General features: G+C 34.7%; 1 protein-coding gene across 1 annotated transcript; it reads left to right on the forward strand.

The window, feature by feature from the left end:
• The first annotated feature begins 473 nt into the window (after positions 1–473).
• Positions 474–13026, forward strand: LOC111390361 (probable leucine-rich repeat receptor-like protein kinase At1g35710). The gene is made up of 4 exons (XM_023015390.1): positions 474–1310; positions 1397–3590; positions 3673–3987; positions 12491–13026. The coding sequence occupies exons 1-3, from the start codon at positions 480–482 to the stop codon at positions 3978–3980; spliced, it is 3333 nt and encodes a 1110-aa protein (XP_022871158.1). The 5' UTR covers positions 474–479; the 3' UTR covers positions 3981–3987; positions 12491–13026.
• Positions 13027–13266: the final 240 nt, after the last annotated feature.

The following is a 13266-nucleotide window of genomic DNA, read 5'->3' on the forward strand; positions in this document are numbered from 1 at the left end:
TAATTTGTAATTTGCATAGATAATTATCAATAAAAGTTTATTTTTCTCTTTTTTTTCCTCCACTTTGTCTGATATAATTTGTATCCATCAGACAAAAATTTCAATAAATATATTTTTTATGTAACAATGTATAAATGAAAACCCATATATATTTTGTACAAGATTCATATAAATACTTTTCAACAAGTTATAACTGGGGGTTTTTCTTTAATAGTACGATGTGATTTAAGTAATATTTATTTGGTCAAGGTCATCTTAGCTGGATACTACAATCTGATTTAATCTCCGATAATGATTGATAATGAAAAATGATATTTACTCTAAAGGACAAATTTTGACTTATAAAAAGTCTTTAGCACATTAAAAATCTTAAGATTCCTGCCCCCTCCCCCCCCCCAACGACCCCCACAAACAAATTATGAATCTATAAATTGAACTTTCATAGCAATAATAATTTGTCCAGAAATCCTAGTACAACCATGCTAAAATACTCCAGTTTTGCATTTTTCTTCTTTATTTTGCTTAAACTTGCTTCTTCTGCTTCGTTTGATGAAGCTAATGCTCTACTAAAATGGAAAGCTAGTTTTATAAATCATAACAACTTGATATTAAAATCATGGAATCTTGAAACCAAGAATTCCACAAATTTTTCTAACCATCCAAAAGCAAGTTCCAGTCCATGCAATTGGTTTGGAGTTTCTTGCACTGACGGAAGTGTCAATAGGCTGAACCTTACAAATGCAAACATTCATGCCTTCTTCTATGAGTTCCCGTTCTCAGCTTTCCCAAATGTTTCTTATATAGATCTTTCATTCAACCGTCTCTATGGCATCATTCCACCTCAAATTGGTAATCTCTTCAAACTTGTCTATCTCAATTTATCAACCAATCACTTTACAGGAACTATCCCAACACAAATAGGTAAACTCTTCGAACTCAACTGTCTTGATTTATCAAACAATCAGTTTATAGGTCAAATTCAAGCTTCGTTGAGTAGATTAACTAGTTTAAGAACTCTGTTTCTCTTTTCCAATCAATTTTCTGGTCCTATTCCTCTTAAGTTGGGGAAGTTGACATCACTCCAGGACCTAGCATTGAGCACAAACAATCTCACAGGTCAAATTCCATCTTCATTGAGTGGATTAACTAGTTTAAAAACCCTGTGTCTCCATTCTAATCAATTTTTTGGTCTCATTCCTCCTGAGTTGGGAAAGTTGACATCGCTCCAATACCTAGAATTGAACACAAATCATCTGACGGGTCAAATTCCAGCTTCGTTGAGTGGATTAACTAGTTTGAGAACCCTGTATCTCTATAGGAATCAACTTTCTGGTCCTATTCCTCCTGAGTTGGGGAAGTTGACATCACTCCAGGACCTAGAATGAGAACCCTGTATCTCCATAAGAATCAACTTTCTGGTCCTATTCCTCCTGAGTTGGGGAAGTTGACATCACTCCAGGACCTAGAATTGAGCACAAACAATCTCACGGGTCAAATTCCATCTTCGTTGAGTGGATTAACTAGTTTGAGAACCCTGTATCTCTATATGAATCAACTTTCTGGTCCTATTCCTCCTGAGTTGGGGAAGTTGACATCACTCCAGGACCTAGAATTGAGCACAAACAATCTCACGGGTCAAATTCCATCTTCGTTGAGTGGATTAACTAGTTTAAAAACCTTGTATCTCCATACGAATCAACTTTCTGGTCCGATTCCTCCTGAGTTGGGAAAGTTAACATCACTCCAGGACCTAGAATTGGACGAAAATAATCTCACAGGTGAAATCCCAATTTCATTAGGGGACCTCAGCCATTTAAAACATTTTAGTCTATCACAAAACCAACTCTCTGGTTCCATTCCAAGTGAATTGGGAAAATTGAAGAAGCTGGTCTTCGTGAATATGTTTTCTAATCGTTTTTTGGGTGATTTGCCAGAGTTATGTGGTGGAAGAGTATTAGAAATACTTACTGTGAACTCCAATAGACTTTCAGGTCCAATCCCTGAAAGCTTGAGAAAATGCTCCAGTTTAGTTAGACTCCGGTTCGATAACAACCAACTTTCCGGAAATGTTTCTGAAGAATTTGGTGTATTTCCAAATTTGAAGTTCATGGACCTAAGTAGCAATAATTTCTATGGTGAACTCTTGAGTGTTTGGGGTAGCAACAAACGACTACAAGCTCTGAAAATTGCAAAGAATAACCTTACAGGGAACATTCCTCCAGAATTTGGATGTTTAAGTCAACTGCAAGTACTCGATCTTTCTTCAAACCAGTTGCGTGGCGAGATCTCAAAGGAAATTGGAAAGTTAACTTTACTTCTAAATCTATATTTGGAAGATAACCAACTTTCTGGAGGTATACCTGAAGAATTGGGATCGCTTTCACATTTAGAAAACCTTGACCTTTCTAGAAATGGACTGATAGGTCAGATACCTGGAAATTTAGTGAACTCTGAGCAGTTGCATTACTTGAATTTGAGCTTCAACTATTTAAGCCAGAGAATCCCTCATCAGCTTGGCAATTTAATCCATCTATCCGAGTTGGATATGAGTAATAATCTACTCACCGGAGAAATACCATCTGAATTACGATTTTTGGCAAGCTTGGAAATGTTAAACCTCTCTCACAATCACCTCTTTGGAGTCATTCCTAAGAGTTTTGAAGAAATGTCTGGCCCGGTGGACATTGATATATCTTATAATCAGTTGGAGGGTCCAGTTCCTAGAGGCAGAGCCTTTCAAAATGTCTCCATAGAGCAACTACAAGGGAACAAAGGATTGTGTGGCAATATTGTAGGATTACAAACATGTAAAAGCCCTCCTGGAATTAAAAGCAAAAAGACGGGGAATGAACACAAAATCATTTTGATAATTGCAACCCCACTTCTTTGTGCTTTTTTACTTCTATTTTCATTCATTGGGATCCTCATCCTATATAAACGCAGAAAGATGAATCCAAAGAAAGTAGATGATGATTTGTTCACTGTATTCAATGGAAAACTCACGTATAAAGACATCTTAGAGGCCACAAATGAATTTGATCCATCTTTTTGTATTGGAGAGGGAGGATGTGGAAAGGTTTACAAGGCACAACTTTCATCAGAAAAGAAAATAGAAGGGAAAAGACTTCATTCCTCATCTGAAATAATTACAGTAGCAGTCAAAAGACTTCATTCATCATCTGAAATGGCAAACTTTGAAGTTTTCCTGAGTGAAATACGTGCATTGACAGAAATCATGCACCGAAACATTGTGAAACTTTACGGCTTCTGCTCAAATGATCAAAACTCACTTTTGGTCTATGAATACCTTGATAGAGGTAGTTTGGCCAAAAATCTAAGTGCAGATGAAGAAGCCAAGAAATTGGATTGGCTTAAAAGGTTTAATATCGTGAAAGGCGTGGCTCAAGCTTTGTCTTACATGCATCATAGTTGTTCTCCTCCAATTGTTCATCGAGACATATCCAGCAACAACATTTTGCTTGATTCAGAGTACGAGGCTCATGTTTCAGATTTTGGCACTGCTAAGTTTCTGAAATGCAATTCATCCAATTTCAGCTCTCTTGCAGGCACATATGGTTATTTCGCTCCAGGTAATATTTCTTTTTCCTAAATTTCATTCATGGAATATGTATACATGATTTTGATTGTATTCGTTCCCTATTTCTTGGGTAGAACTTGCATACACAATGAAGGTTACTGAAAAGTGTGACGTGTATAGCTTTGGAGTGTTAGCATTGGAAGTGATCAAAGGAAAGCATCCTGGCGAATACATTCAATACGTAACAACTCCATCAAACGGAGATTTACGGATGGAAGATTTGTTGGATCCACGCATTCTTTATCCCACTCGAGAAGAAGAGGTGACTTTGATGTCCATTTTTAAACTTGCAATTGAATGCCTACACTCTAATCCACAACATCGGCCAACTATGCACATTGTTTCTGATAAGCTAGTGCATCGATCATCTTCCTATAAGTGATGTCTGGGTAAGTAAAGAAATGAATTTTTTTTATGTATCCTATACATTTCATGCATTACTGCAAGTCTGGTTTTTCTAGGCTAGGAAGTTTTCTTCTTGTTTCAATTTAGGTTTGCTATGCAATGTTGTTTCACAAGATTGGCTTGCAAGTTCATACGAAAGTGTTACATTTATTCTTGAAACTCAAGTACATCTTCACTCTTTGTAATTTGACATCGTAGGTCCTGATAAAATTAAATAATAACACAATAATGTAAAAGAGTTGGGAAAATATAATAGTTTATATTATAATTTTCTTTATATTATAACTAAAAAAATTAAATTAAAATAGTAACTAAATAAATATATTGAATTAATAAAGCTTCTCTAAGCTTTTGTTTAAACACGAATATCCTAATAGTAGGTGGCGTCGACATAGAGGATTGGGAAACGGGGCTGGGACCGGTTCCCTGTCAACTTATTTTTATTTTTATGTCCTTAAACTTATATTGTAATTAAAAATCCGTACCCACCTTGATTCTTTTTTTTTTTTTTTTTATTTTTTTAAGTTTCTAAATTTAATTTATATTTGAAAACACATCCTCGTGTCAACTCTTATTTTTAATTGTTTTCTGTTTTTAATTTACATCACAGTAAAATAAATATGATAGGTAGAAAAATAATAAATTAGTGAAATGGGAAAATTGGGGATGAAATGAAGATATTTTAATCCATATTGCATCATTCCAAAGGCCCTAGCATAGCGTGCCACCCCACACTAACAACTCACTCGTAGAACAAGTTGCATGTCAAGAACGAGTACCATAAAATTAGGTCAAATTTGAGACTTCCCCTTAGGTTTTCAACAAGTTTAGAGACATCATCTGGGTTCCAAAATTACAAAAACCTTCCTTATTTCAAGTTTGAATAATTGATATCTCCCATGAAACCTCAATCGTTTTCAATAAATACACAAGCCTCCCGTAATTCGAGTTTGAGTAAAACATACCTACCCCTATGAAGTTTATTAGATTGCTGAATAACACAAACTTCCCTTACTTAAAGTATTATTAAAGTTAAAGTTTGTATTAACTGGATTCTTGAAGGTAAACTAACTCGGAACTTTTGCATTTGCATTTGCAGGCAATTTTCGGTTTCTTATACTATCCCCTATAACTATGTCAATGTGCCACGTGTATGTGAGTATATGTTATGGGGGTTTGAAATAAAGAAAAATTGTTTAGACTAATTCTGTATTTACATAGATTTGACCTACCTTCTACAATAGTGAGATATCGAGCTTTTTTCTACCTATTCTTATAAAGGTTATTATCTTAGCAATATTGTCTCTACCCATGGGGATATAATAGAATATTCGTAAGCCTCGAAAATAATATTAGGTGGTCGAAAATGGTCGAAATAGTTGAATACGAGAACCACTATGACTATAGCTTAGTGAATGTGATTTTCTTCAAAACTATCTATTTCCGGCTCTTGCCATTAGTTCGGGTTCTCTATATAGAGTCTTATGTTGTTCTGATTTTCACTGATTATAAATTCAAAACAATATTGTGAATTTCGTTCATTGTCACTCAGTTCCATTGTGTTAATTTGATCAGCTATTATTTAGAGTAGTGTAGTAAAATCAAATTGTAGATGGCTTCCTTTGCCAAATTCACGTACTTTGTTGAAACCCAATGACTAAGAAGAGAAAATTGAATTCACATGAAAACATCAATCGTTTGTTTTAATAGAGATTGCTATTCTTAATTATGGATTTATTTTATGTCAAGTTAGATGGATTTGTACATTCAAATATGGTACACTTGAGGTGGTCCCTTTGTTGTGCAGACTTAGAACGTGTGTTGCTAATGAACTTAATTGGCTATAGAACCTTATTTGACAAACATGCGGTCCATAGCCTTCAGCAAGTGCAAGTGACTAGGTCGTGTGGATGCAACATATACCATTCATTGGTGATAATGTTTTAGTGGACTAGATTCAATTTGAATCAAGCATCCAAATATTTTACGTTAAATAAATAAAGTCAGTACAAGAAACCACACTGTCAAAATAATGTGAATAAGATTCTACCAGGGTCAGTTTAGAGGATTTACAATGTCTCTAAAGCAGTACTTCATTTTTACCATGGGTAATTTATGTTGAAACGGCATTTTTCTTTTGTTTTATCACTTATTAATTGTAGTAAACAAGGCCCTTAATCTTTTATTACTGGCGCACGTAGGTCCCTACATTATTTCATCGCAATCTTATTCTTAATCTTTCATTAATTAGCACATTTTGTCTTCGAAAATTGTTTATATATAGTATTCTAATAGTTTGCGTTAATTTTTTTCTTTATTGTTTTTTCTCTTATTTAAAATTATGAAAGGCAAATAAAGTATTTTTACACCATTTAATGGACTTTTTGAGCAAAATATGTTATGAGGACAAAATGTGCTAATTCATTAAAGTTTAATATTAAAATGTGATGAAAAAATTATAGGACTTCAGCATGATAATAAGCAAAGAATAATTTTTAATACGATTAAGAAGTGGTGGAATGGCATGACAATGTAACTACCTTAACAAGAGAATTGGATTGGACTTCCTTAAGAAGAAAAAAAGGAGAAAAGAAAAGAGAAATAAAAGTCAATAAAGATTACGTTGGTCAATAATGTTATGCTATAATCCATCCCCACCACAACTTCCCTAAGCAACCCACCACATTCCCGCTACCCTTTTGCCAGCATTAAATCACATTATTGCAGTATTGCTTGTTGGAAAATGATTTTTTTTTTTATTTTTTATTTTTTTTGATATAATTTTGAGTGTGATTCATTTATATTCTTTGGAAGATCAAAGTAGATTTGTGTTTTCCTCTGCAAAAACATCGAAATCATATATTTACTAACCAAAATGAAGCTCGTGTGAATGATAAATTAAAGATCAATAAATACTCACTGGAAGTGGTTGTCAGACGGAAAGCAAAATTATAGTTTGTCTCATATAGGAAAAATGAGAAGGCAATTGAACTTATGTGCAAATGTGACATGCGTACGCGAATAACAAATTGAAATTTGGTCTCTCGGTAGGATCCATGGTTTCTATTTACTTTTATTTATATTCAACTATCCTTCCATAGTTTTCAGCTCCTAAACTCCTGCGGTTTGTTGCTTATTTAAACACGGGGTTTATTTGTTAGACTAATGCTAATTAATGGTTTAATAAGTCACTCATTAGAGACTTTAAGAGTGATCATTTTCATCGGTTCCAAACACAAATTTTTTTATTCCAAAATATATTCCTTAATCGTTTCATGTGTCCATATCCAAGTCTTGATGATAATGTTCAAATAAAATTAGTACTGGTTTATCAATTGTATTGGGAGTCAACAAAACTTCAAGCACTTATAGTGAGATGGTGAATCTATTTTAAGGATATAAATTGTGTTTTCAGAGGCATCAATTGGCTATTTTGTTATGCTATTTAGTTGTGATCTTTTTTTTTCAATTTCGATTTTAGTTTGTTATTTCTCTAACATATTATATTCTATTATAATTTTACTGAAAATCTTAAAATGATGCGAAAATAAAAAATCGATTTTGTTTTGTTTGAACTAGGAAATTAATAATTGTTAGGTGTTTCAGAAATGGTAACTAGATTAACCAATATGTATATAGTTACTGAAAAACAAATTGTTGACTCAATTGTCAAGTCACATTGTGACTCTGACTGTAGTTCAACTGCCAAGTTATGCTATGACCTAGTCAATGGCTCGGAACAAATTGGCCTAGTTTAACAGTTCCTGTTATACATAGGAGAAATCGAAGAAATTCAATGAGTTGAATTTCAAAAAATGACAATAGAGGATGCTATTAGTGATGGCAATGGGGCCGCCCCGTCTCGCCCCAACCCCACCCCGCCCCACCTTAAACGGGGCGGGCCGGGTTCGGGGCAGTTTTTTGTCCCGTTTACTGCCCCATTTAATTTTTTTTATATATATACACATTTTCAAAATTTAGAGTTATACTATTAAATTATAAAATACAAATTCAAAATTTAAAAATTCAAAATAAATAATGCTCAAATTAATATCAATATTCAAAGAAACACTCGAAAAAATAATATCAAAAAAATACTATTTTTTTTTAATATTCACGTGGCGGGATAGTCCCGCCCCGTGACCCATGACGGGGCGAGGAATTTTACCCCGCCCCATCAACCCGTCGGGGCGGGTTTGTTTATCCCATTCGGGATGGGGCTTCGTCAGGGCAGGGCGGGGCAAATTTCCATCTCTAGATGCTATTTTATCTCACCTCCTTAAATCTAGCAAGATTCTTGACCAAGGATGCTCTGAAACTCAAAGAGGGTGAGAGTAGGGGTGGCAAATGGGCCTAGCGGCTCGTCGGCTCACCCGTTCGGCTTGCAAAAATGGAGCTCGTGGGCTGCTCGGGCTCGTAAAAACACGAGCCCGAGCGCGAGCCGAACGGCCCGGTTCGGTGGGCCAGCTGAGCCCGCTCGGCTCGCACAAAAAACGAGCCGCTCACGACGAGCCCGCGAGCGGCTCGTTTGGAAATCTGACCGAAACGGTCATTGACTTTTCAGTCCCTCATTTAATTTTTTTCTGTTTTTTGACCGTTAACGGTCACTGAATTTTTTCAGTGACCGTTTTGGTCCTTAAATTTTTTTTTCCTTTTCTTCTATAAATAGTGGCATCTAGTCACAAATTTTTTTACAATTCTCTCAAATCTCAATTATTTTTCTCTCAAGTTTCTTGTATTGTGTTGATAATTTACAATTTTTATATACAATTTATACAATATCCAATTCTCAGTTCTCATTATATTTATTGAAATTTCATCCAATTTTCATTTCTCACTACATTTATACAATTATTCTTCTAGTAGTTATTATTTATTACAACTAAACAAATGGATCCACGCTCATTTGTCGAAAACTTGTTCGGTGTGGGAGGAAACGAATCACCTATGACACCGCAAAGTCAATTTCAGAATCAATTTGAAGATCTAAATGACATACCCCTACCTGAAAACATTCCAGATTTGGATCTTCATCATCATGTAAGCGACAATCCAAATTATCCAATTAATTTGGATGATGTTGACGTTCCCGAAGAGGAACGCGATCAGGAACAAGAGGTTGAATTAAACATTCCTGATGCGAGAGGAAAGCGAAAGGGGAAAAAAAAGCAAAATGTTGGGATCACTTTAAGTTGATTTCAACGGGAAAAATCGTCACTGGAGTCCAAAAATCCAAAGCAGTATGTAAATACTGCCAACAAAGATTGGCATGGCAAAAAGGAATTGGTACCACCCATCTCAACCGTCATTACAAAGTATGTGTGGCCAAACACGGACTTATTCCAGGCTGTCAAACACGATTGTAATTTGGCAGTCTAGACGCCGGTGGTTATACTGCACCCCTATCCACATGGGTGTATTCGGAGTAGAAAGCTAGAACCGGAATGGTGAAGCTTGTTACTGGTGCTGAGTTGCCTTTAGCATTAATTGACAACCAACACTACGTCTTGTATGTGAAAGAATATCTGCAGCCAAGGTACGTTGGTGTTAATCGAAACACTCTTCGTTCTAATACAATACAGTATTTTACTTCAACAAAACAACAATTAATTATGGATTTGCAAAAATATGGGGGTGTTATATCTTTAACTTCAGATACATGGGAAGGAATTAATAAAAGAGCATATATAGCTGCAACTGCACATTATATAGACCCACTTTGGTGCATGCATAAAAAAATTATTGCTTTTAGAATTATTGAGTTTCCTCACAACGCTAATAATAATGCTATTATTAGTATTGTTAGAGAATATCATTGCGAAGGTAAAATTCGTTCATTTACTTTCGATAATGCTAGTGTTAATAAAGTAGTTGCTAAAAAATTGCATAGGGTACTACAACCTGATTTTGGTGGGTATTTGTTTCATATTCGTTATGTATGTCATATTTTGAATTTAATTGTCCAAGATGATTTAAAATATATAAAGGATGAACTTCAAAATATTAGGAACGCACTAATATATATCACAATCTCTCCAAGTAGAAAACAAGTATTTGAAGATTATTGTGCCGAAATAGGAGTGCAAAATACTAAAACATTTGTTAACGACGTAGGTCATAGGTGGAACTCTACTTACTTGTTATTAAAGCCATGTGAAGGTTTTGAACATTTAATAACTAACCTTTATAACAATAGACATGTTAGAAGTGATGACGAGGGTATGCTGACTGAACGTGATTGGTATTTAGCTTTGAAAGTTAAAAAATTCTTGACATCTTTTTATGAAATCATTAAGATTTTATCGGGCGTTTACTATCCCATCAGTTGTATGGTGCTTGAACGTCTTTATATAATTGTAAGAACATTTCATAAATACAGAAATGACCTTGATTTTAGTGAAATTATAATTGTTATGGAATTAAAATTTAGAAAATATTGGGAAGATTTGCCTATGTTATTTCCTTTAGCATGCGTGATGGACCCCCGATATAATTTATCGGGAATTAAATATATAATTGATCAAATTTCAAACGCTTTAACATTTAATACATCTATCACATATAGAAATTTAGAGCAAACATTATGTGAAATGTATGAATTATATGCGAACCGAATGGGTACCAATATTAGTCGGGTACCATCTGCACCTACTTCTTCCACTGAAATTGAAGAAGAAGATGCGGAAATATTTAATTTATTTCAAGGCATTAATTCGTATAGATTTGATTCATCTGCAATGTGTTCATCTACTACCACTGTCACTGCCATGTCATCACCATATGTATCTCATTCTCATCATACATCTACGAGCTCAAGCCATAATGTATTGCCTGCTGAATTAATTGATTATTTCAACCAGAATATGTCAACAGATAAAACAATTAAAAAAATTCAGATGAAGTAATTGAATTCTGGAGAAGGTATGAATGACGTTAGCCAGTTATATCTGCAAATATAAAAGATCTGCTGACACCTTCGATTAGCACTGTTGCTTCAGAGTCTACTTTTAGTGCAGGTAAAAGAGTTTTGAGCGAGGTCAGGAGCCGATTGAAAGAAGATATTTTAGAAGCGTTAATGTGCGTTAAGGATTACAGGACGCTCATTTTCGACTACAAGATAAATATGCCGAAATTGCATGTCGTCAAGTAAGTGATATTTGATTTAATTATATTGATGAAACTTTTCTTTTCTTATGACTTTTAATTTTCTTTAAAAAATTATACACGCTACAAAAACTTGTTTGTGCACAATTTTTAACTCCGCCTACTGAAAATTTAAGTAGTTGGTCCCAAACTCGTATAAAGAATGAGGGTTTATATTTAATCTATTTTAAAAAGAAAAATAAAAAAATTAAAGCTTTCATATTTATTTTTTCTATCTCTTTTAGTTAAAAAAAATTACTTTTTTATTTTTCAAATTACCTATTTGTTCTCAAAAAAATAAATAAATAAAAATAAAAACAACGTCTACTTGTGAGCCGAGCTCGGCTCGGCTCGGCTCGGCCCACGAGCTACCCACGAGCCATGAGGTCATGGGCCAAGCCGAGCTCGCCCTTTTTTGGACAAGCCGAGCTCAGCTCAGCTCGTTTCATAAGCGAGCACGAGCTCAGCTCGTGGCGAGCACGAATCGAGCTCATTTTTTCATGGGTTGAGCCCGGCTCGGCCCATTGACATCCCTAGGTGAGAGAGATATACAAGTTATCGGCACAGTTGATGTTCATCCAAGCCCATATCCAAGTGGTCCACTTTCTTTTTTCTTTTTCTTTTTTTTTATTAAGCCCATTTCATTTCAGCTACCAGCCCAGGTCCTTCCAGCTACCAGCCTATGTCCAATTGCCAGAAAAAGAATGAAACCTGAGTCTTAACCCAACTCCATAGTTTTGGCCCAAACAAAATTTTAATTTCAATACAATTACCATATAAACCAAACCCATTACCCAAACATAAATGATAAAACCACTTCCATTAACCCATTGGCTTCCTCAATCCTCCCCAAACCCATGCTTCATTCTTCTTCCTCTTCGATCTGTTAGACTGTTTCGATCAATAGATGATAGAAGCCATTTAGCCAGCGGTCCATAGCCAATGCCCAACAGTATGTATTTTCGATTTTGCCATTTTTAAATGTAGTTTCTTGCATTTTGTAGCTTAGACCACTTTTTATATATATTTTTTAGTACTTAATATCATATCATATGGATTATTGAGATTTGAGAATGGGTTGTGTTTGAGAAATAGAATACAAATTTTCTTAGAGTTTGTATGGATGATTTTTATGCTAAATTTGTGTATAAAATAATACATTAATACCTATGACCTATCCCGAAACCTATGTTGGCTTACTGGCCTTTTTTTTTTTTTTGCCATTGTAAGAACTAAGAAGAGATGAATATCCATTGCCCATTGTTTTTAATTGAACGTCAATGACATGTTTAAATGTTATATGATTGATAGATTATTTAAAACTGAAAACAAACACCATCTAAGGGTCCTCAATATCACCAGGAACAAACAATCAGAAGAGATCGTCACCAGAATAGTGCATATGTCCCCAAAAGCGCCTCTAAGTCCTCTACACGTGGCCTTCACATACCAGCATCTCTATCATCGTACGCGACTCAACTTCAGAAGTTGGAATATGGTCTTGATTTCTCCACCAGGTCTCTGGATTGGTCGAAAATTAGTTTGAAGGTTCGATTTGTTTCATTTTCAACTGTCTCTTCATGGTTTCCGTTTATTCTTATACACAGATCCGTTCTTTGTTGGTATCTACTCAAAAGTTTACACATCTCTATGCTCTGATACCATTTGTCGTGAAAATTAACACCAAGATTGTCAATTGTGTAAAAAAAAAAAAAAAAAAAAAAAAATAGGGTAGTCATTGGCTGTTGGTGTATTTTAATATTTTAATCATTCATTGAATTCTTATTTAATAGGTTTTTTGGGCGGTTCTGGAAATTTGAAAACTGAAAGGTAAAAAGTTGAATATGTATAGACATGTAACCATCTTGTGTTTTATGACACCTCTTTATTTTGTGTGGTCTACATTTACCTATAAATAGACTATCTTTGATAATTTATCCACCATCACAACAATCCCAACAATCACAATTATCTTGTATTCTTTTTTTACATTCTCACTCATTCTTCAAGAGATTATTGAGCAAAGAATGGTAATTTTTAGTTAAAGCTTTGGACTCAACTATTTGTGCAGAGTTTGTTTGAGTTATACGACGGATAGTCGAGCGATTGTATCCTAAACG

The sequence above is a fragment of the Olea europaea genome, unplaced genomic scaffold, assembly GCF_002742605.1.
Source record: "Olea europaea var. sylvestris unplaced genomic scaffold, O_europaea_v1 scaffold675, whole genome shotgun sequence".
Lineage (NCBI taxonomy): Eukaryota > Viridiplantae > Streptophyta > Magnoliopsida > Lamiales > Oleaceae > Olea > Olea europaea.